This window comes from Myotis daubentonii, chromosome 1, assembly GCF_963259705.1.
Source record: "Myotis daubentonii chromosome 1, mMyoDau2.1, whole genome shotgun sequence".
Taxonomy (NCBI): domain Eukaryota; kingdom Metazoa; phylum Chordata; class Mammalia; order Chiroptera; family Vespertilionidae; genus Myotis; species Myotis daubentonii.
Genome location: NC_081840.1, coordinates 125,453,907 through 125,478,963, shown reverse-complemented (window position 1 = coordinate 125,478,963; position 25,057 = coordinate 125,453,907). Strand labels below are relative to the sequence as shown.

General features: G+C 39.2%; 1 protein-coding gene across 7 annotated transcripts in view; it reads left to right on the top strand.

Moving 5' to 3' along the window:
• The window catches only part of GEMIN2 (gem nuclear organelle associated protein 2), a 48,610-nt gene that overhangs the window by 5,293 nt on the left and 18,260 nt on the right, over positions 1 to 25,057 (top strand). For 2 of the 7 annotated variants that reach the window (XM_059659526.1, XM_059659573.1), the window contains exons 5-10: positions 6,658 to 6,771; positions 9,534 to 9,578; positions 10,828 to 10,896; positions 15,650 to 15,760; positions 17,709 to 17,767; positions 23,839 to 24,202. In XM_059659526.1, coding sequence (XP_059515509.1) covers positions 6,658 to 6,771; positions 9,534 to 9,578; positions 10,828 to 10,896; positions 15,650 to 15,760; positions 17,709 to 17,767; positions 23,839 to 23,878 — 438 coding nt within the window. In that variant the 3' untranslated portion in view covers positions 23,879 to 24,202. Of the gene's footprint in view, positions 1 to 6,657; positions 6,772 to 9,533; positions 9,579 to 10,827; positions 10,897 to 13,623; positions 13,804 to 14,226; positions 14,452 to 15,649; positions 15,761 to 17,708; positions 17,768 to 23,838; positions 24,203 to 25,057 lie in introns of those variants that run through there. The other 5 variants (XR_009447932.1, XM_059659535.1, XM_059659564.1 and 2 more) reach the window with 5 other exon arrangements.

Below are 25,057 nucleotides of genomic sequence, written 5' to 3'. Positions count from 1 at the left end.
TTTGTCAGATATGAGTATTGCTACTCCAGCTTTTTTTTCTTTTCCATTTGCATGGAAAAATTATTTCCATCCCTTCACTTTCATCCTGTGTGTGTCTTTAGTTTTGAGGTGGGTTTCTGGTAGACAGCATATAGTTGGGTCATGTTTTTGTATCCATTCAGCTACCCTACACCTTTTGATTGGAGCATTTAATCCATTTACATTTAGGGCTATTATTGAGGGGTACTTATTTATAGCCATTTTAATTCTGTATGGCTAGGTTTCTCTCTATGTTTCTTTTTCTCAGCAATCCCTTACAGCAATCCCTTTAGCATTTCTTCTAATGCTGGCGTGGTGGTGATGAACTCCTTTAGCCTTTTTTTTGTCTGGGAAGCTCTTTATTTGACTGTCTATTTTGAATGATAGCCTTGCTGGATATAGTAATCTTGGTCTCAAATCCTTTCCATTACCTTGAGTATTTCATACCATTCCCTTCTGGCCTATAGACTTTCTTTTTCTTTTCTTTTTTTTAAATATATTTTATTGATTTCTTACAGAGAGGAAGGGAGAGAGATAGAGAGTCAAGCATCGATGAGAGAGAAACATCGATCAGCTGCCTCCTGCACACCCCCCATTGGGGATGTGCCAGCAACCAAGGTACATGCCCTTGACCGAAATCGAACCTGGGACCTTTCAGTCCGCAGGCTGACGCTCTATCCACTGAGCCAAACCAGTCAGGGCGCGTTTCTGATGAGAAATCAGGTGTCAGCCTTATGGGAACTCCTTTGCAGGTAACAGTTTTCTTTTCTCTTGCTGCCTTTAAGATTCACTCTTTGTCTTTAATTTTTGGCATTTTAATTAGGATGTGTTTACATATGTGTCTGTTTGGGTTCTTCTTGTTGGGGTTCTCTACGCCTCCTGAACTTGTGTGACTTTTCCCTTTACCAGGTTAGGGAAGTTTTCTACCATTATTTCTTCAAACACTTTCTCTATTCCTTTCTCCCTTTCTGCCTCTTCTGGCACACCTACTATTCTAATATTGTTACGTTTCACATTGTCCCACAGTTCCCTTAAACTGCCCTCCTGTTTTTTAATTATTTTTTTCTTTCTGGTTTTCTTATTGAGTGATATTTTCAACTGTCTTCTGATTCACTGATTCGATCTTCAGCTTCCCCTAATCTGCTGTGTATTCCTTCCAATTCTTTATTTGTATTATGTCATTCTTTATCTCAGACTGTTCATTTTTCATAGTTACTATGTCTTTTTTCATACTGTTGAGCATTTTTAACATCATTACTCTGAACTCTGTTTCAGATAAATTTCTTATCTCTGCTTCATTTATCTCTTCTTCTGGGGAATTCTCCAGTTCTTTCATTTGAGGGTTGTTTCTTTGTTTCCTCATTTTGATTGTTTGGGTTTGTGACTATGTCTTCGGTAGATCCTCTACACCTCTCAATTTGTAGTGCAGGACAGTGTTAAAGGCTGTTTCTAACTAATTGGATCAGGCAAAGACTCAAAGCCTCCAGAAATTATCTCTATCTACAGATTAATAGGATTCCAATTTGAATTGCCCCGAGGCAATCATCCTCAGATCTGTCGAGAGTTTTTTCAACAGGGTGGGGCAGTTGCTTCAGCCTGGAGGCTAATTGTTACTTTTTTTTTAAAATATATTTTATTGATTTTTTTTTTACAGAGAGGAAGGGAGAGGGATAGAGAGTTAGAAACATCGATCAGCTGCCTCCTGCACAGTCCCCACTGGGGATGTGCCCACACCCAAGGTACATGCCCTTGACCAGAATCGAACCTGGGACCCTTGAGTCCGCAGGCTGACACACTATCCACTGAGCCAAACCGGTTAGGGTGCTAATTGTTACTTTTAATCTTTTGTGTATTCTCAGGGCAGGGTGTTTTCTTTTTTCTTTCTTTTTTTTTTTTAAATATATTTTATTGATTTTTTACAGAGAGGAAGGGAGATAGAGAGGCAGAAACATCGATGAGAGAGAAACATCGATCAGCTGCCTCCTGCACACCCCCCACTGGGGATGTGCCCACAACCCAGGCACATGCCCTCCACCGGAATCGAACCTGGGACCCCCCCAGTCCACAGGCCGACGCCCTATCCACTGAGCCAAACCGTTTCGGCAGGGTGTTTTCTAATAGGGTGTGTCAACTGTCTTCCCCCAGACAAGGCAGATGTCTATGTGGGAAAGATGTCCTCTGCTGTGTGAGGGAATGACTCAGCCCAGGAATGACTTAAGCTCCTCAGTAGATATGATATATCTGGACTACCAAATAAAAAAGGTAGTTGGGGAAGAGATAGATACATTGTTCCAAGGCAATACTTTTCTTTTCTGTGAAAGGTTTTTAATTTTTACTTCGTATATTTCCCCCCCCCTCTTTTTTTAAAAAAAAATACATTTTTATTGATTTCATAGAAGGGAGAGGGAGAGATAGATAGAAACATCAATGATGAGAGAGAATCATCCATAGGCTGCCTCCTGCACGCCCCAAACTGGGGATCGAGCCCGCACCCCAGACATGTGCCCTTACTGGGAATCGAACTGTGACCTCCTGGTTCATAGGTTGATGCTCAACCACTGAGCCACACCAGCTGTGCTTCCCCCCTTTTTTAAAAATCTATATTTCAATTATAGTTGACATACGATATTATATTAATTTCAGATGTACACCGGGGCAATACTTTTAACCTTTTAGGGAGTCTCATATTTTTCCTGAGAATCAAATGAAAGCTGTTAATCTTCAGAGGGACAAAATGCACCTATACACATAATTTTGCTCAGTTTTAGTTTGTTCATAGATTTCAAATTTTAGAAGCAGCTTCAAGGTAGTTCTTCCTAACATCTTTTACATGGTAACATATTGGCGTAAATGGAGGCAGCCACTTGCATAATCTTCCTGAGACTACCAGCTGAAAGCTGAGATTCAATATATGGCCTCTCCATACCAGTTGGAAGCTTTCTCTTAAAAAATAGTGAAAGAACTTATCTCACTTGCCCAAGACCATTTAACTCATCAAAGATATAGCTGGGACCTTCCTGACCCCCATGTAAATATTGTTCTGCCCTCTAGGGACACGCATGTCAGTGTCCCTGAAGGCAGGCTGCTCTGTAAATAATAAAGATGGTTTTGATTTAAATAGTTAATTTTTTTTAAAAAGGGTATAGCTGTGAGCCACTGAGCTTTGTCTCTAAAGCCTTTCTCTATGCTGTGAGGCCTCATAGCAAAAAAGGAGGTGGGGGGAGGTAGGCAGATATATTATTTTTTTTCTTACTCAGAGTAAGGACTTTGTGTACATGCTTACTAATTCAAAAATGAAACCACATCAGTAACATTATGATGATACTAGAGGCCCGTTGCAGGAAGATTCCTGCAAGAATAGGGCTTCCTGCGGCCCGAGGGAAGCAGAGAAGGGAGCAAAATCTGCCCAGGCTTTGCTCCTGCATCTGCTGCCCCACTTGCTTCCCTCCCGCCTCTGCCACCCCTGCTTGCTTTCCTCCTGCCTCTGCCGCCCCCGCTTGCTTCTCTGCAGCTTCGCTCCCTTCTACAGCGCTTGGCTTCCTTCTACGTTGTCCTCAGTCTTCGCTCCGTGCCTGCATATGCAAATTAACCGCCATCTTTGTTGGGTTAATTTGCATACTCATTTGATTGGCTGGTGGGTATAGCAGAGTGACACCAATTTGCATGTTTCTCTTTTATTATTGTAGATAATTTTTTAAAAAATGAAATGGCCTAACATAATTGATTCAATAAATTTTGATCCACCAACACAGGGATATTATGTAACAACTAGAGGCCTGGTGCATGGATTCGTGCACCGGTGGGGTCACTCAACCTGGCCTGCGCCCTCTCGCAATCTGGCCAGGCCTGCGGGGATTGGGTTGAAACCGGCAGCCTGAATCCCCTGAGGGGTGTAGTAATGCGCAAAGCGGCAGGCGGCTGGGGAGGAGCCCGAGCCCAGGCTGGGGGCCACACTGCTCCCGCTCATCCCAGCCCCGCTGCGCCTGCTGCCACTCCCATTCAGTAGCGCTGTCATGGAGGCAGGAGAGGCTTCTGCTACCGCAGCTGCGCTTGCCAGCCATGAGCCTGATGTCTGGCACCTGTCGGTCAGCTGAGCGGTGCTCCCGCTGTGGGAGTGCACTGACCACCAGGGGGCAGCTTTTGTATTGAGTGTCTGCCCCCTAGTGGTCAGTGCGCATCATAGCGACTGGTTGTTTAGTCACTTAGGCTTTTATATATATTAGATATATAGATAAGAGGTTCATCGTGGAAAATATAAACATGAAAATAATAAAACACTCTGGTGTCAACTATGTAAATATAAACATTTAGCCCTAGCCGATTTGGCTCAGTGGAGACAGCGTCAGCCTGCGGACTGAAAGATCCCGGGTTTGATTCCAGGTCAGGGCACATGCCTGAGTTGTGGGTTCTATCCCCAATATGGAGCATGCAAGAGGCAGCCAATCAATGATTCTCTCTCATCATTGAGGTTTCTATATCTCTCTCTCTTCCTTCCTCTAGAAATCAATAAAAATAATATTTAAAATATCCTATATAATAAAAGCCTAATATGCTAAGTATCCAACCATTTGCTTGACTGTTCAACCAGTCACTATGATGCACACTGACCACCAGTGGGCAGACTCTCTGACTGGTGGGTTAGCTTGCTGCTGGGGTCCGGCCGATTGAGACTGGGCGAGATTGCCTGGACACGCCCTGGTACCTTCCCTCCCCAGACCCGAACGTGCACCAGTGGGGTCCCTCAGCCTGGCCTGTGGGGAACGGACCCCGACACCCCCTGAGGGGTCCCGAGACTGGCTCCCTGACATCCCCCAAGGGGTCCCGGATTACAAGAGGGTGCAGGCCAGGCCAAGGGACCCCACTGGTGCACGAATCCATGCACTGGGCCTCTAGTATATACATATATATAAAAATTTATTTATTGATTAATCCAATCATTTATTAAGCACCTATTATCCTATATAATAAAAGGGTAATATGCAAATTTACCCTAACAGCGAAACGACCAGAACGACCGCTCAACCAGTCACTACGAGGTGCACTGAACACCTCTTGGTCCCTTTTCCTGGCCGGCAGGCTCCCATCGCCTGATGGCGAATGGGGAACCTGGGGTGGGTGGCGGTGGTGCAGGCAATGTCAGGCCAAGGCCTCCACCCCGCCAGTCGTCCCACACACTGGGGGGGCAACCAGTGGTGGGGGCTGCCAGGCTCTGATCGCCCCATGGTGAACAGGGAACCGGAGGTGGGTGGTGGCAGGGGGTGGGGCCAGCAGCTGGGGAAGATGGCCCTGATCGCAGGCCAGGCCTAGGGACTGGACCGTACCCATGCACAAATTTTATGCACCGGGCCTCTAGCATTTAATCAGGGTATTTAGTGCTACCTGCAGCAGAAATAATCTCTAACCTAATGGAGTAATGGAGAAAGGTGGATAACATTGTTTTAGGACAACAGGTTTTAACCTTTTAGGGATTTCATATTCATCCTGAGAATCTAATGAAAGCTATTTGTCATCAGGGGGGGAATACCACACCTTTGCAAAGTAAGGTGCAAAGTAATGTATACAAATAAAGATAGTTTTATTAGGATAGTTATATTTGGCTGAGTGCTCCCCACTGGTCCTGCTTTTTCCATCTGGCAATATAAAATAAATCTATTTTTTCTTTGATTAGACAGCCCATCAAGTATGTGAGATATATAATCATGTCTCCTTCCCTGGAAAAAACATCTTTCGTTCCTGTCGCATTCTTTTTTTTTTTTCTTTCTAAATATGTTTTTATTGATTTTTAGAGAGAGAGAGGAAGGGAGAGGGAGAGAGAAACATCAATGAGAGAGAGAAACATCAAGAAACATTGATTGGCTGTCTCCTGCATGCCCCCTACTGGGAATCAATCCAAAATCCTGGTATGTTCCCTGACGGAATCAAACTGGCGCCTCTCGGTGCGTGGGATGACACTCAACTAACTGAGCCACACTGGCCAGCGCTCTCGTTAGCATTCTTAATGTGTATTTTTTTTCACACCAGTTTCCATGTTTATCATCCTTTTTTGAGAATTCCCTTGCTTGTTAGTGTCCATTAAAGTGTGCTCCAAAGTAAAAATGTCCCACAAATGGTATGACCAGTTGGGCACTGTAATAGTTTGCTAGAGCCCCCATAGCAAAATACCACAAACTAGATAGCTTAACCAATAGTAATTTACTTTCTCATTAGGTTAGAAATCTAATATCAAGGTGTCAGTAGGTTTGGTTTCTCTCAAGGCCTCTCTCTTTGGCTTGCATATGCTGTCTTCTCATTGTATGTTCGCATAGTCTTTCCTCTGTGCACACACATCCCCAGTGTCTCGCTGTGTGTCCAAATTTCCTCTTCTTTCAAGGACAACAGTCAGATTGGATTTGGGCTCATTCTGCAATTTACCTAAATCACCTCTGCAAAGGCCCTGTCTCCAAGTATAGTCACATCCTGAGGTACTGGGGATTAAGTTTTCAACATTTGAATTTGGGGAGGGACATAATTCAATCCATAACAGGTACCATATTTTTGTGTTGATGTGGTGGAACTATGGAGGAATCTTATTTCTTTTTTCACAGTTCTGTATTTTAACAATACATAGAAATAAGTAAATTTATTTATTTTTTCTTTTAGCCAAAATCTGAAGATGAAGAAGGCTGGAAAAAGTTTTGTCTGGGTGAAAGGTTATGTTCTGAAGGGGCTGTTGAACCAGCTAAAAATGAAAGTCCTGGAATAGATTATATACAAGTAGGTGATAAGTAGTTAAAACAACAAAGTATTCTAGTTCTAGTGCATCTTTTTTTTTTTAATATATATTTTTATTGATTTCAGAGAGGAAGGGAGAGAGAAGCATCAATGTTGAGAGAGAGTCATTGATCGGATGCCTCCCACATACTCTACACTGGGAATAGAACCGCAACCCAGACATGTGCCCCATTCGGGAATTGATCCATGACCTCCTGGTTCATTGGTAGATGCTCAACCACGGTGTCATGCCAGTGGGCCATCATCAGCAAGCTGCAGCCTAGTCCAAGTCCAGTCCACCACCTATTTTTTATACAGCTCATGAGCTAAGAATGGTTTTTATATTTTTTAAGGGTTATAAAAAAACAAACATAATATGTGACTAAGACAGTGTGTGGCCTGCAAAGCCTATTTAGTTTGGCGATTTATAGAAAATGTTTGCCAACCCCTGACTTAGTGTATTACCTCTTTAATTTAAAAATTGGTATCCCAGTTTCTGAAACAACGTACTGTGATATTTTTTAGGTTGGCTTCATATCATTAATGTTTTAAGTAGATAGGATCTTTAAAAAATTGTTAGTCATGGCTCAAACAATGAGTGACTAGTGGCAGGGAAACAGAAAAACATACGACACGATGAGGGATGTTCTAAAAATCCTTAGTAAATTGCATATTCTGGAGATGGAATGCTGAGAGTATATTTAAATTTCATAAAGCTTCATAAATTATGTGGACAACTTTTTCTTGTCCTTCAGGATTCACCTGCCCTCAAATTTGCAGATGTTTCTATGGAACCCTCTGCATACATCAGCATTACTACTAACTCTATATTATGTTGTTCTGTTCTGTTGAATAAGTATTTATTGTGTCCTACATGGTACCACATTGTGTTTTTCCTATTTAAAACTAACATATCCCCAAATGGAAAAGCTCCAAAAATCACTAAAAAGACTGAGAACCCAATTAAAAACAAATAATAGTCCCATAATACAAATAGACCTCACAGAAAGGAAATACAAATTGTTCTTATATGAGAAGACGCACAAACTCACTTGTAATATAAATGTAACTTGTAACCATATTGAGCTGCAATTTTTTCAGGTGATATATTGGCAAAGAAAGCTTGATATACTGTGTTGATAGGGCTGGGAAAACAGGTATTCTTATATATGTGATATATGATGAGAGTGAAAAATAGATTCAGATCTCCAGGGGAACTAATTTGGCACTATTTCTTATACAACTTATTCTTTTTTTTTTAAAATAAATTTTTATTGATTTCAGAGAGGATGGGAGAAGGAGAGAAAGATAGAAATATCAATGCTGAGAATCTGATCGGCTGTCTCCTGCATGCCCTCACTGGGGATCAAGCATGCAACCAGAATTGAACCCAAAACCCTTCAGTCCGCAGGCCAACACTCTTATCTACTGAGCTAGACTGGCTAGGGCCATCCTATTCTTTTGCATAATCCCTAATGTATGTTACATTTAAAAAATGTGTTTTAATTTAATAAAGAATTAAAATTTATTTATTTTGCTTGTTATTACAAAATACATACAAGTAACATATACCATGTGAAAGAACCACTTAAAGATGTAAGAGTTTATTGCCTGTCCTGTTTTTTTGTTTGTTTGTTTTTAAAATATATATATATATACCCACTGTGGGGCTGCCTCCTGCACGCCCCACACTGGGTATTGGGCTCACAGCCTAGACATGTGCTCTAACCAGAAATTGAACCTTAACCTCCTGGTTCATAGGTTGATGCTCAACCACTGAGCCACACTGGCTGGGCGCATGTCCTCTTAAGTTTCTCACAAGTCAATGCTATTTTCATAATCAATGCTCCCAGCATTAAGCTGCAAAGTAGAATTTAAAAAATTGAATCAGATTAGGTTTGAAAAAAGTCATTCTAATTCAAGTGCCCTTTATTCTTGAAAATATTAGCTTTAGCTGAAGATTCTTTTTAAATACTCAATGAACTATTTATTTGTGAGTTTTTTTAAATTGATTTTGAGAGAGAAAAACATTGATTGGTTGCTTCCCGCATGTGCCCCAACCGCGGATGGAACCTGCAACCTGGGTATGTGCCTTGACTGGGAATTGAACCGGCCACCTTTTAGTGAATTGGACAACGCTCTAACCAAGTCATACCGGGCAAGGCTAGCTGAAGCTTTTTTAAAAGATTGTATCAGCCCTGGCCAGTTACTCAGTGGTTAGAGTGTTGGCCTGTGGACAGAAGAGTTGAGGGTTCAATTCCGGTCAAGGGCACAGTCAAGGCCACGTACCCCAGTTGCAGGCCCAGTCCCTGGCCCCTAGTCCCCAGCCCTTGTCAGGGCATGAGGGAGGCAACCAATCGATGTGTCTCTGACATCAATGTTTCTTTCTGTCTCTCCCCCTCCCTTCCATACCCTCTAAAAAATCAGTGGAAAAAAGTATCCTCAGATGAGGATTAACCAAAAAAAAGTTTATATCACATATTTATGTAATAGTATTAACAATATCAGTATCTTTTTAAAAATTTTCATACTTTAACATTTTAATTATGGAAATCATTTTTAAATTTACATATTCAGATTTCAAGACATCATTTGAGGGGGGCATTACCAATGGAACATTTTATTGTAATAGGCAATAAAGGAATTGTGTTTTATAGCCATTTTTTGTTTCTAAGTAATAGTGTGATGAAAAATTCACCAGTTTGAAAAAAAATTAAATCCCTCATAATACTATTTAGTAAATTTCAATCTCATTTTTCTTTCAGATTGGTTTTCCTCCCTTGCTTAGTATTGTTAGCAGAATGAATCAGGTAAAGTCTATCTAATAAGGATATATGCATTCTTTTGTTTGTGATGTGTGTGAAAGTATTTGAATACATTTACTGAATATTTATGCAAAATCTTGTCCTAAACTCTTGTGTGTGTTTTCTAAATTCTTTAACATTTCTTATTTAATCCTTAATGCCACCCTGTATAGGGAGTTATTATTAATACGTATTCCCTTTTTAGAGAAGAGGAAACAAAATTAACGCTTAAGTAACTTGCATGTATTTTTTTCAGCAAGTTTTAATGGCAGCACTGGTATTCAATATCAGAGTGATCTAATTCTAGAACTGACACTCTTAATCATGGTGCTAAACTGTTTAATTGTGTATATTTCAGTTGTTAGTCTTAGATTCTGGGGTTTAAAGTAAATACGAAGGTTAGATTGCTATTTCTAATTTCAGATAGCCTATGTATTCTATTACAAATAAAATACAGTTGACCCTTGAATGGCACTGGGGTTAGGAACACTGACCCACTGCAGTTGAAAATCCACATATAACTTTTGACTCCCCCAAAACTTAAACCACTACATACATTTCTTGGATAAAATGGAGAAAGATGGATTTTGTTTCTTCAGACTTTTAGGACTAGTTACTCTCCATTTAAAGACCACCAAAAGAGTTTGTTTTGTCTTAACATAACATTGGATATCCTTGTAAGAGGAAATTTTTATACTCTGTCTTAATTTTACTGGCTGACAGTTTCACTTAATTGATCATTTACATTAAGATACCATAGTGGTCACACTAAATTCCATCAGAATGTTTTTAAGTGTCCAACTAAAAATAAGCCAGATAATATTTTTAACAATTTGACACATTCTGTCTGTATGGTTTTAAAGCAGATCTTTCTCTAGCTAACTTTCTGTTCCGATTTGTACAATGTTTCAATGAAAATAAATAAAGGTATTCATGCAAAGACTTTTTTAAGAGCACATGGAATTTTTGAAGTAGTAATAAACTAAATTAGTAGTTACAAACTAAATACTAGGATTTAAACCAAGGTATTGATACTTGGAAGTGTGTAAGAATATTTATCTTAAAAGCCTCTTCTCACTGAGTGAGCCATCTAATCAAATTACTACATAAAGCCACAGTTTTCTCTGGAAGTCTAAAGACTGAGGCCACTTTAAATATCAGAGTTGCTGTCTAACTAACTTAATGAAACTCATTTTGAACTTGTCAATGTTTTACTACTAATGCAATTCTTCCACCTCCTCCGCCCTTTTTTTAGGCAACAGTAACCAGTGTCTTGGAATATCTGAGTAATTGGTTTGGAGAAAGAGACTTTACTCCAGAATTGGTAGTGTTACATCTTTTCATTTTCATAATTCAGACAAAATTATATACTCTACAGTATTTATAGATATGTATGTATTATATATTTTTTTTTATACCTCTGTATAATGCAAACTATGTTTGTTTGTAGTGAAACAAGAAACTTACACTAGACTATAAATCAACATACTACTTTCTTCATTGAGAAAGTCTTGCTTTGGGGGGAAAATGTTCACTGAGCAGTTGATTTTTATCCTGGGACAGACTGCTTATCGTGTTGGAGACCAGTAACGAACTAGCAACCAATCTGCAGACCCCCATTTTGAGTGGTACTGCCTTAAAAAAGTTTGAAATGCATTTTCTAAAATCTCATTGAAATTAACTCACAAAAGCATGTCAGAAATAACAACAACAATAGCACTTTGTGCCAGATATGTTCTAAGGACTTTGTATGTAATAACTCCTTGAATCCTCTAATAACCTATCACTATTATTATTTCCATTTAATAGATAGGAAACTAGAGAACATAGGGATCAGTAACTCGCTTAAGGTCATAGAGATTATAACTGGCAGAACTGAGATTATGCCTAGGCAACCTGACTATATATTCTTAGCAACTATGCTACACTGCCCCTCTATTTTATTGCTTCATATTCACAGCTCTTTTTTTTTTTTTAACCTTCACTAAATCTGAAAAATACAGATTACAAAATGATAGATTGAACCACCATATGGAATTTCCTTCAATATAATTTTTTTAACCTTCAAAATTGGGTAAATTTGGTGGACATTATATAAATTATCTACTTAATCCCCTATTAAGTTTTATCATCTGAAGATAGATTTAATTTTTAGAAACAAATATTTTTCACAGTTGAGGATATCAGCAAAGAAGTATATCTGAGCCCAGCTGATGTGGCTCAGTGGTGGAGCTTCAACTCATGAACCAGTCCTGGTCAGGGCACATGCCTGGGTGGCCATCTTGATCCCCAGTGGGGAGTGTGCAGGAGGCAAGCAATTATTTCCCTATCATCAGTGTTTCCATCTCTGTATCCCTCTCCCTTCCTTTCAAAAAAGAAAAAGAAAAAAAAAAGTCATATTTAAAAAGAGTATATTTGAGGCTCCAAAGCTTCCTGTCAAAGCATAAGATACAATCTCTGCCCTCCAGAAGCTTATCGTCTGCAGGGAGAAACGATAAACCAGCGTTGCAGTACCGTGTGTAAGTTTCCAGCCTGCCATTCAGCCAGTGAAAGTGGCTTAGAAAAGTCTCTTCCATAAGTATAATGGCCATATTCTTTTTGTTTTGTTTTTGTTAATCCTCACTAGAGGATATTTTCCATTGTTTTTCAGAGAGAGCAGAAGGGAGAGAGAAGGGGAGAGAGAAACATCGATGTGAGAGAGAGACATTGACTGGTTTTCTCCCGCACATGCTCCAACCAGGGGCAGAGCGTGAACCCGAAACCCACGTATGAGCCCTAGCCCTTGACTGGGAATGAAACCTGAGCCCCTTCAGTGCACAGGCTGATGCTCTGACCACTGAGCCTACTGGCAAGGTCATGACCATATTCTTTATCACTAGATTTTTCATTTTAAGTTTTTATATTTCTTTTCCTTTATTTTTATTTATTATTTATTTGTTAATCCTCACCGAGGATATGTTTTCCATTGATTTTTAGAGAGTGGAAGGGAAGGAGGGTGGGAGGAGTGAAGAAAGAGAGAGAGAGAGACTGGTTGCCTCCTGCATGCACTCGAAGTGGGTCTAGGGAATAAACCTGCAGCCGAGGTACATGCCCTTGACTGGAAATCAAACCCATGACCCTTCGGTGCCCAGGTCAACGCCCTAACCACTAAGAAACACTGGCTTGGGCTATTTCCTTTCTTTTAAATCTCTACTCTATAACATGTACTTTTTAAAGGAAAAATATTCATGTTTAAAATCAGTTTCTGATTCAGTGGTCCTAGGTGTCTTTTACATAGTTATAATTAATGTGTGTATGTATACATATGTGTGTATATATTATATGTGTGTGTTTTTATAGCTACATTTCAGATATGTATTTCTGTATGATAATGTAATTCACATAAGCACCATTGTCTTAATATCTCATAATCTACATTGATTCATTATTAGCCATTTGGATTCTTCCTTATATTTTGCAATCATGGCTAAAATATAAACGTATAGTAATTTCTTAGGCTATTTTTAGAGTAGAATTATTGAATCCAGCCTTTGTTACATTCCACCAGATTACTTTCCAAAAAAAATGAATGAGTTTATAATGCATCAGTTATGGGTGCTTAAAGTTAGTTCTCTTCCCTGCAACCTTAGTTTAAGTTGAACCATATGAAATGACCATTTTTTTTATAAGTTAAAAACCTTTGATTATCAATAATTCCATATGATGGTTCAATCTGTCATTTTGTAATCTGTGTTTTTCAAATTTGGTGAGTTTATAGTAGTTATTTAGAGTCTATGTAATTTACATTTCTTTCAATACCAGTGAAACAGGATGTTTTTTCCATGCACTGGTATATTAGCTATCCTTTGCTCATATTCTTAGGCTACTTTTTCATTGAAATCTAGATATTGAACTTTAAATCTAGATATTGAACTTTAAATTTTATATCGTTTCCTTCTGTCTGATAATGATCTCTTGTCTGTATTACTTACCTGTTTTCCTTCTCTTCCTTTAATATTTATTTTTTAACTTTGTTGTAAGATTTTAAAAAATATTTTTATTGACATTTTAGAGAGAGAAAGGGAGAGGGGGAGAGAGAGAAACATCCATGCCAGAGCGAAACATCGATGGGCTGCCCCCTGCACATCCCCAGCCGGGGATCAAGCCCCCAACATGGGCCGGAATCAAACCCGTAACCTTTCCGTGCGTGGGACGACACCCAACCAACTGAGCCACGCCAGCCAGGGCTGTTGTAAGATTTTTTAAAAAACTTATAAAGATTACTAGAGGGTGATAAGTTTGGCTTCTTCTGTTAATTAGTGAAAGCATATTACCAAAAAGTGTAGCTATATTTGCCAGAGAAACCATTAAAGTATTTTTGAGCCATTGACAAATGATTTACTAAATTTTAACCGGATTAATCTTGTGAGTCTTATTTTGAGTAATATGTCTCTTAAATCCATAGTGTTCAGTTCCCCTATCCAAATAACCATATCATCAGAACTCTAGTATTGAGAATATCAGTGTTTAAAGTAAAAACCAGCATATAAACTAGCAAAAGGGAAAAGGAGCCTTTCTAAAACTTCTTTACTTGGTATTACTTGGTATTGATTTGTCTTAATAGTTTTTTTAGAAATGTAGCCTTATTTTTTTAATATATTTTTATTGATTTCAGAGAAAGGGAGAAAGAGATAGAAACATCAATGATGAAAGAGAATCATTGATCGGCTGCCTCCTGCACACCCCGTACTGGGAATCGAGCCCGCAACCCGGGCATGTGCCCTTGACCAGAATCGAACCCGGGATCCTTCTGTCCACCAGCTGACGCTCTATCCACTGAGCCAAACCAGCTAGGGCATGAAACTTTATTTTTTAAAGCTGTGTGTTTTCATAGGAAAAGGTGAACATTTTTATTTATTTATTTTGTTAACCCTCACCCAAGGATATTTTTTCCATTGATTTTTAGAGAGAGTGGAAGAGAAGGGGAGAGACAGAGAGACAGAAACATCAATGTGAGAGAGACACATTGATTGTTTGCCTCCTGCACGTGCCTGACCGGGACTAGGGATGGAGCCTGTAACTGAGGTATGTGCCCTTGACTGGAATTGAATCAGAGACCCTTCAACCTTCGGGCCAACACTCTAACCATGGAGCCAAAACCAACTAGGGAGAAAGGTGGACATTTTCAAAAGTAGCAGAAAGTTTTTCTAGATGGTGGGATTTCAGGATCATTTTTTCTTTGTGCATTTTGTATTCTTTAGTTTTTCTGCATTTAGTATTATTATTTTTGTAATTAAAAAGAAAAACCCATTTTAAAATGGGATGGGAATAAATTTAGCTTGCATGGCATTTATAGAAGTATCAAAACATTACTTCATCTAGAATATAGTTCCTTTGTATAGACCCAGGGGACAAAGTTATAAAATTATAATATGAGTGGACCAAAGAGTCTCAGGTTTGGTTCCTGATCAAGGGCATGTAGTACCTTGGTTGCAGGTTCAATCCCTGGTTCTGGTTGGGCGGCACTGGTCAGGGCGCATGTGGGAAGCAACCAACTGATGTGTCTCTCTCACATCGATGTCTTTCTCTCTCCTCCTCCCCCCTCCCTTCCACTCTCTCTGAAAATCAATGGAAAAAATATACTCCCTCCTTGGGTGAGCATGAAGAAAATAATAAAATTAAGTGCATTTCTGCAGACAAAAGAAATTATAGTATGATTTGTATATTTGTCTATAGAAGGCAAAGGAAAAATGTATCTTAATTTTTCAAGGATTTATACACATCTTAATGCAGTTTTCTACCTATGATTTGGGACTATAATTGTAATAAGAATCTCTGAAATCAACTCTTCGGGGGGTAAGAATATTTTGAAGTATCTAATGTTCTGTGTCTAAAGTTAGAAGATACAAAAGCTATGACCTGGCTAGCTAGATGACCCTTTGTTATCTATATCCAAACATTATACAGTTAAATGTTCTGTTAAATGTATGAAATTATTCATAGCAAATAACCAGACATAACTTTGAACATTTTAAAAATTAGTTAAAACATGATGATGCAATGTTTCCCTACTTACTATTTTTTAAAACTCTATTTAGGGAAGATGGCTTTATGCTTTATTGGCTTGTCTTGAAAAACCTTTATTACCCGAGGCTCATTCACTGATTCGGCAACTTGCAAGAAGATGCTCTGAAGTGAGGCTCTTAGTGGTAAGTTGCAATATGGTGATAAAAGATTCCAATGAAATAAGAAAACATGGATTATTTTATCAGTCAGGATTAGATTTCGTCACATAATAGAAAAGCCTCCAAAAAACAGAACTTTTTCTTCGATAAAGAAAGGCTGAAGGTAGGCTGATCACATTTAGGATGGCAGTAACCCAGGCCTTTGAGTTCTGCCATGTGTGGCTTTCATCCTCAGCTCACCTCAAGATCCAGATGGCTGCTGGAGCCTTGGCCACTGTAAGTTCATTATAAGCAGTTGGAAAGAAAAGAAGGCCATCCTCTTTAAGAGACTTCCCAGAGGTTCCACAGCACATCTGGCTATGTAGCTCATTGGCCAGAATTTAGTCACATGGCCATAAGAAAATGGGAAATGTTTACTTTTAGCTGGGTGGCAGTGTGCCTGGCTAAAAATGAGCTTCATAGTAAGGGGACATAAGAAACTGGTGTAGTCACCTAGCAATCTCTAGCCCAATGATTGATTTGAATTTCTCCTGTCAGACCCTTCCTCTAACTCACATGTAGCATTACAATAAAAATTGAAGCCCGATTAAACCCACTTCTGATTTTTTTTCATTCTTCCTTCCCCTCCACAAAATATAAACTTGACTATTCCAAAGTTCTTTCATTAGACTATTGTGATGTGGCTCAAATGAACTTAATGGCCTGTACTCCAAGCAAATTCTCGCTATTCGCCAACTACTATTCCCCATGCTTTGTTCCTAGACTTTATTCCCTCTGCAGAAGAGCCTTTCACTCTCTTCCAGTCTGCATCTAAGTACCATTTTTCTCACAACCGGGCTTATATTCCACCATTTTCTATGATACATTTCCTGATCCCAACAACGAAAAAGAATTTCTCCATCTTCTGTTTTTTCGTTATACTTTGTATCTTTTCTATGGCACTTTACACATTTTCCCTTTCATTAAAGTTATTTTGTGGATATTTCATCTTCTGTGCTACTAGCAGTTAATATGTCTATTCACTTTGCCCCATATGGTGCTTGGTACGTGGAAGAATTGAGTACAGTAACATCATGGACGTGTGTCCCAAGTTTGAATTAATATATGACATGTCTGTTATAACATTACTCAATAGGTTATTGTGACTGTTCCTTGAAATGTATAAAAATAAATTTCATACTCTGTAAGACTACTTTCCATGTATCTTAGGTCTGTCATTTTAACAAACACTTGAAGTGAACTTTTTAAAATGTATAGTTCAGGAACTACTTCCATCATAATTGAGAGCCCTGATCTAGAATATTTACTAGTATGTCTTAATGCTGGAAGCCAGAATTTTCACTCCTTCTCAATTGTAAGTTCTCTAAAATATTTACATACTTTTTCATTACTGTCCAGTTAAGACATAGGTTTTTTTGTTGCACTACTTGGAACTAGGAAAGACATTCTCCAAAGTTATTCTCAGAGCCCTTAATTCTTTCTTCTGTTCCCTGTTAAGTATATTTCTTTAAAAGATGATCTTAGGTATTTCTTGAGGGATCATTAAATCTACAGTTTGGTCCTTTTTTTTTTTTTAAATATATTTTATTGATTTTTTACAGAGAGGAAGGGACAGAGAGGAAGGGAGAGAGATAGAGAGTTAGAAACATCGATGAGAGAGAAACATCGATCAGCTGCCTCCTGCACATCTCCTACTGGGGATATGCCCGCAACCCAGGTACATGCCCTTGACCGGAATTGAACCTGGGACCTTTCAGTCCGCAGGCCGACGCTCTATCCACTGGGCCAAACTGGTTTCGGCGGCAGGTCCTTTTTCTTTGACGTTTCCTATTTTTATGTGATTCTTACTGTCACCTAATACAATTTTCATATTTTGCATCAAAAGAAAATTTGTTTCAAAGATATTAGGGGGGACCAGACTACATTTTGAGTTCTACCACATGTGGCTTCTTCTCTTTCTTTTTTTTTTTAGAACAGCAAAGATGATGAGAGAGTTCCTGCTTTGAATTTATTAATCTGCTTGGTTAGCAGGTAAGTAATATTTGGCTTCTTGCTTTGTATTAGTATTTTATTAATGGTGGTAGAGTTTTATTTACATTTTACAAGTAGAGGAAATTGAGGTGTAAGAAATCATAATATATGTATCACAAGTTTTTTTTCTATAAATAATGCTTCAGTGAAGATCCTTATACATACAGCTCCATTATTTCCTGAAGTTAAATTCCTAGAATTAAGTAAAGGGCATGTACAGGCATGCACTGCTTAATATGGTGACACATTCTGAGAAGTGACCCATTGGTTGGTTGCCTCCCATCTGCGTCCAACCAGGACCAAGGAATGAGGAATGAACCACAACTGAGGTATGTGCCCTTGACTGGGAGTCGAACCCATTCTAACTCCGGAGCAACCGGCCAGGGCTGCAGTTGTATTTTTTAAATTACCTGTGTCATTTGTTCATTTTCTGTTGGGACATATTTTTATTTAGTTTGATTTCATTACTTACATTAAAATTCCACTTGGAATTTATTTGAAAACTGTTTCATAGTCCAAATTCTTGTGTCTGTTTATTTCTTTTCTTTTCTTTTTAATATATTTTTATTGATTTCAGAGAGGAAGGGAGAGGGAGAGAGAGAGATAGAAACATCAATGATGAGAGAAAATCATTGATTGGCTGCCTCATGCACACCCCCTACTGGGGATTGAGCCCACAACCCACGGATGTGCCCTTGACCCAAATCAAACCTGGGACCCTTCAGTCCACAGGCCAACGCTCTGTCCACTGAGCCAAACCAGCTAGGGCTATTTCTTTTTTTTTTAATGTATTTTTTATTGTTAATAGTATTACCGATATCTCCCATTTTCCCCTACTTGCCCCCCTCCTCCCAGCCTTTACCCAACCTCCAGGTCTTTACTATCCTATTGCCCATGTCCACGGACTATGCATCTAACTATATAAGTTCTCTGGTTTATCTCTTCTCATCCCCCCAACCGTACATTGAGGCATATCACTCTGTTCCTGTTTATTTCCTTACACATATATAAACACTACATACACACACATTTTTTTTAGGTATTTTTACTGAACTAAATATTTTTGTTCTACTGGTCAGTGTTTTTATTCTAATGCTAATACCTTTTTAAAGATTTATAATATATTCAAATATTGGGACGGTAAGTAATCCTGTATCCATTTTTCCCTCCCCCACACAAGACACTTTTTTAGAGTACACACATATTCAACATCTGGATCTACAGTTTTGTGGTTGCTGATAATTAACACTTACTGGGCACTTTGTGCCAAACATTTTTCTTAGTGCTTCCTAACAGAAACTCACTTAATTCTTAGACGGTAGGTACTATTATCAACTTACAGATGAGGAAACAATGGCAGAGAGAGAGGTTAAATAGCTTTCCTACCATCACAAAGGTAGTAAATGGCAGGCAGAGCTAGAATCCAAACTCAGACAGCTTTACTTCAGAGCTAAGCTCTTAACAATGCTGATCACAGGTTAACACCTACCTCATCTGGTGGTAGTAAGAGTTAAATGAGAGGCTACAGCAAGCATTGTCTTAGGCACTATATAGGCTATATCTCTAATCCTTATACAATTCAAGTGTTTTGTTTTTTTCCTTTTACACCAGTTCAGAAAAATTAAGTAATTGATGGTTCAGTAAAGTAATACTTAATGAAACCAGAGACTTAATCATATTATCTGCCTGCTAATTCACTGATATTTTATAATATTGTGCACATATGAGACAAGAAATATCCAGTGTATTGGTTATGATTCTTTTCCCCTCAAAAAGTTAGGTACATGGAAAAACTTCTAGACTAGAAAAGTTTCTGAGACATAGGCTTCACTCAGGAAAGTTTATACAAGATTATAGCAAGTTTGAAAAAGATAACATAGGCCTAGACTCCTTGCTGCAGCAGCTTTAATATAAGTATCAGATATTATAAGTCTCTTGTGTTTTTTATTGTTAGTTTTGCTTGTTTTGTTAGCTTTAAGGCAATAACTGCTAATATCTACTCAAATAAATGGAATCCCATTTTACCAATGATAATGATTTTTTAAAACTTACTGTGGAGATTTTCAAGCAAATACAAATGTAGTAGAATAAATTCCCTTCTGTTAGGGTAGCCGAAGGGAGAGTGCATGAGGCCAAAGGGGGTAAAGAAGTATGAATTTATTAGGTCATCTGGAAACCCAGGTTGGCTGAGCCCCAAAATGGCAACAGCACCCAGGGACTGGGAGTCAAAGATTTTAAGACTGTGGAGTCTGAAGACGGGGGGCAGTCAGAGGAGGGACATAAAGAGCTAGGTTCCAGGGACCTGGAGGGGAATGGAGAATCGAGTGATTGGGAGGGTCAAAGGGAGACTGAGGGACCTGATGGGTTGGAGAAGGATGATCAGAAGCCTCAGGGTGGAAAGGTCCAGGGTCAGCAGAAGGGGCTTTGAGTGGAGAAGTAGGATTTGATGAGTAGAGCAAGTTTGACTGAGAGGAGGACGATTGGGGAGTATAAAGAAGGCCTGGATGTAGGGGATCTCTGACCACTTCCCATTGCTGTGACAGAAATTGTCTAAGTCCTGGAAAATGTTAAAATCTCAGGCCAGTGTGAATAATTTATATTGTGGACTAGGGGCCCAGTGCATGAACTCATGCACCTTGAAAGGACATGTGGGCTGTCTCACTCTGCCCGCAGTATGCAAATTAGCTGCCATCTTTGTTGGCAGTTAATTTGCATATCGTGCTGATTAGCCAATGGGAGGCGTAGACAGGTACGGTCAGTGACCATATTTGTCTATTATTAGATAGGATTATCTGTTCACCAGGATGTTCATCCCCAATATTTTCTGTAACTGGTAGGTAGGTCTAGAGCAGTGAGGGCAAACCTTTTGAGCTCGGCATGTCAGCATTTTGAAAAACCCTAACTTAACTCTGGTGCCGTGTCACATATAGAAATTTTTTGATATTTGCAACCATAGTAAAACAGACACATTTTTGATATTTATTTTATTCTAGGGGCCGGTGCATGAAATTTGTGCACTGGGGGGTGGGGGGTGTCCCTCAGCCCAGCCTGTCCCCTCTCACATACTGGGAGCCCTCAGAGGATGTCCTAGTGATGGCTTAGGCCTGCTCTCTGCTCCCCTTGGGGATAGGGCCTAAGCCACAGTCTGGCCTCCCTTTGTGGGAGGTGACTGGGCTGATCAGGGCAAGGCACCAGCCCCATCACCCCGCTGCTGCAGCCACTGCCAGTCACCACAGCCAGCAAGGTTTTTTCATCAATACGGACTCCAGTCCCGTCACCATGAAAAAATGACAACTTTTTTTAGGCATTTTCAAGATGTGTCTTTCATATAATAATAATTTCTTTATTATTATTTTTTATCTCACCTGGGGATATGTTTCCATTGATTTTTAAAGAATGTGGAAGAGAAAGGGAAAGACAGAGAGAAACATCAAAGTGAGAGGAACACTTTGATTGGTTGCCTCCTGCATGAGCCCTGACCTGGGCCCTGGCCAGGGAGGAGCCTGCAACCTAGGTACATGCCCTTGGCGAGAATTGAACTCAGACCCTGCTATTGGCAGGCCGAGGCATTATCCACTGAGCCAAACCGTCTAGGGCAGGATATGACATTTCTTAGCCCTCCAGCAGCGGACCTTCGTTTTTGTCGCCAGGAGTGTGGTGAAAAACCCTAGATCACCTTTTTGGATTCTTATTACCCAAATTACTAAGAATATTACCAGTGGCATACAGGGAGCTTAGCCAATGAGTGGTCAGAAAAGGTGTTTCCTCTGTAGTTCACACCAATCGCCGGCTTGCCTCTCCCTCACCCCCCGCCCCTCCGATTGCTGGCTCCACCGCCTGCCCAAGCCTGATGCCTCAGCCAGAGGCGTCGACCTCCATGACCCTCCAATTGCCGGATTGGCCCCTTGCCCAATCCTGACGCCTCTGCCAGAGGTGTCAGGCTTGGGCAGGGGACTCCCATCTCCCCTTGATGGGCGGCTTCTGGGGCTTCTGGGGCTGGCCTGCGGCCTGGGATGGCGGCTCGTGCTGGCGGCTGCGCTGTCCCGCCCTGCCTGCAGTATGCAAATTAGCCGCCATCTTTGTTGGCTGTTAATTTGCATATCACACTGATTAGCCAATGGGAGGCATAGCGAAGGTATGGTTAATTACCACGTTTGTCTATTATTAGGATATTTGAATGCCATTTAACAAAGAAAAATCAACCAAAAAAATGAGTTCGCGTGTCACCTCTGACACGTGTGTCATAGGTTCGCCATCACAGGTCTAGAGGTTTGATTATACAAGTGTCCCCCAGAAATGTAATACACTTTAACAGTTGATAGTTCAGTTTTGAAAATGAAATGTATTTTCATAAACACTGCCTTTATAATTATTCAAAGTGTGTGCATACATTTTTGGGGGGACACCCTGTATACCAGTATGGTGTTTTTGTTTGTTTGACAAGACTCCATGGATGCTGTTGTATTACATCAGGAGGCACATAATGTCCAGTTGTCCGACTTTTAGTGGTGATAAAGTTGATCATTGTGTTCAGGTAAAATCCATAGCTTTTACCTGTTGGTTTTATCAGCCATTGATGATTGTTACATAGATCCATTATTTCCTTAGGATTAGAAAATGCTGGTTTTTATATTTATCTATATAATATTTTATAAAACATAACTTCCCTTCATCAATTTGGTTACCCTGAAATATAGTTTACACCCACCCACCCACCCCCAAAAAAATAGGATACAGGCAGTATTATTTCCATTTATCACTAATTTTTGGAAAATAATGAAGTTGTGGCCTAGAAATCTCCAAAGTTGACCAGTAAGATTGTTGCTGTTTAGGGATTATTGTTTTGCATTTAGGGGTTTTAACATTTGATATGTTTCAATCCATTGCAGTCAGTATTTTTGATGTTCAGGTTGTTCCATCTTTGGCCAGTCAGGTCAATTCCTGTGCTTTTTGTTTTATAATCCTGGTGGCTTTTATAGTTGTCTTACTTTCGGTATGTCAAGATGATTCATGTATTTTGAGTATTTCTGGATCTGGGTCTACAATCAGTCTTTTCTCCTGGGAGCACTGTTTCTTCTTTTCAAGTAGAAGATGGTATTTCGAGTCTAGAGAATTAGTTGTGCATTGAGTCCTTTTCAGTGAACAGCTAGGAACTATGTATTTTTTAGAAAAAGAAAATTCTGAGTTCAAATTGATATTTCAGTTCTAGTTTAAGATTCTGGGGGTTTTCTTTAGTATTTCTTTTTATCCTATGTTGAAAATTCTGGTTTCGAACAGTGTTAATATAATTATGGCCGAAACCGGTTTGGCTCAGTGGATAGAGCGTCGGCCTGCGGACTCAAGGGTCCCAGGTTCGATTCCGGTCAAGGGCATGTACCTGGGTTGCGGGCACATCCCCAGTAGGGGGTGTGCAGGAGGCAGCTGATCGATGTTTCTCTCTCATCGATGTTTCTAACTCTCTATCCCTCTCCCTTCCTCTCTGTAAAAAATCAATAAAATATATTTAAAAAGAAAAAAAAAAAGAAAATATTCTCCTCTGTGTGATTATACTACCAACTTGATATACGGGAAGATTCATTTTGTGGAGTTTGATTCATGTGGTTTTTTTTTATTGTTTCATAATTACATAAAAATATTTACATTTTTCCAAGGTTAAATTTTAATTCAATGTACATTTGGAGTATTTTAGAAACCACCTTTATCCTCCCTAGCCTCTTTTCTCTCCTGTAATTATCCATTTTATTATTAATTTTTGGTTTATCCTTCCACTTATTCTTTTTAAAAAGTATAAGCAAGTATATATATCTGCATTCCTACACACACTTATAAAAGGTAGCATATTAAACATACCATTCTGTACCTTTTTTTCACGTAATAAATCCTGGAAGTCATGCTGTAACAGTAGAGATATTTTGTAAAAGCTTCATAGTCTTCCACTGTATTGATGTACTGTAGTTTATTCACCCAGGCCTTATTGGTGGACATTTGGGTGGTTTGCGGCCTTCTGATATTATTTTAAGTAGTGCTGCAATTAATATCTTTAAGCATACATTCAATGATTTCTTTACTAGGTATTTTGACCAACGTGACTTAGCTGATGAGCCATCTTGATGTTGCTGATCTCTCAGGGGTAGAAGATACTTGTGATGAAGGCAGACTGTCTGAGGAAATACAATGCCAATGAAGTGAGATTGCATCACATTTTCAACAGCATGTAAAAGGTCTTCATCCTAATCTGTGCAACTGAAGTTGATAGGTAGGATGTAGAGTGTATGGATTTGAACATCTGAAGTATCTTTGGATAATCCCACTAATTTCTAATGAACAGTTTTCTATTACCATGTGTAAAACTGTATGGTGAAATTTTACAAATGTCCTTGATACTGCTTCATTGTTTATTTACAGATATACACATAAAATTTTATTGAAAGTGTATTTTGGTTACTAAAATTTTGTTTGACTCTTGAAAAGAAACAAGACAATGGAGAAAGGGTCTTAGAATTAAAAGTCTAGATTAAATGGCGAATGTGTTCTTAGCAGCAAAATTAATCAAACATTTTGCATTTAAGCTCACTATTTTTATTTAAATGCTTTATTGTACAAAATTTAAAAAAAAAACATTTTTATTGATTTCAGAGAGGAAAGAAGAGGGAGAGAGATAGAAACATCAATAATGAGAGAGAATCATTGATCAGCTGCCTCCTGCAACCCCCAGCCAGGCCTGTGCCCTGATGGGAATTGCACTGTGACCCTGATTCATATGTTGAAGCTCAACCCAAGCCGTGCTGCACAAAACTTCTGTTAACAAGTTATTTTTAATAGTACCCTAATAGGTTGACTGCTTTAATTTTTCTGTCAAATATTCTGTTCATATGTAATTTATCAGGTAGAAATGTTTCCTCCTTTAAGTAACAGAAGATCCTAATAGCAGGGGTTTATTTTTTTTCACATAATGAGAAGTATAGAGGAGCTGGCTACTGGCATTGGTTGAGTGATTCCATGATACCAAGTCTCTGATTCTTTTGGCCTTTCCCTCATGGTAACAAAATGGCCTCTGCAGTCCAAGGCTATGTCTCTATTATCAAAAACAGAAAAGGGGAGGAGGCAGGGCCTTACACATCTAAGGCTTTCTCACACCAGCAAAACCTCCAGAAACCCACAGCAGATTTGTGCTCATCTGTTGGCCACAAGTATTTGAGATGGTCACCTCTAGTTCCAAGAAAGGTCAAGAAATGATATTGTAAGCCTTTCCAGACTTTCTAATAAGAGGTAGGAAAGGATTAGGAATAA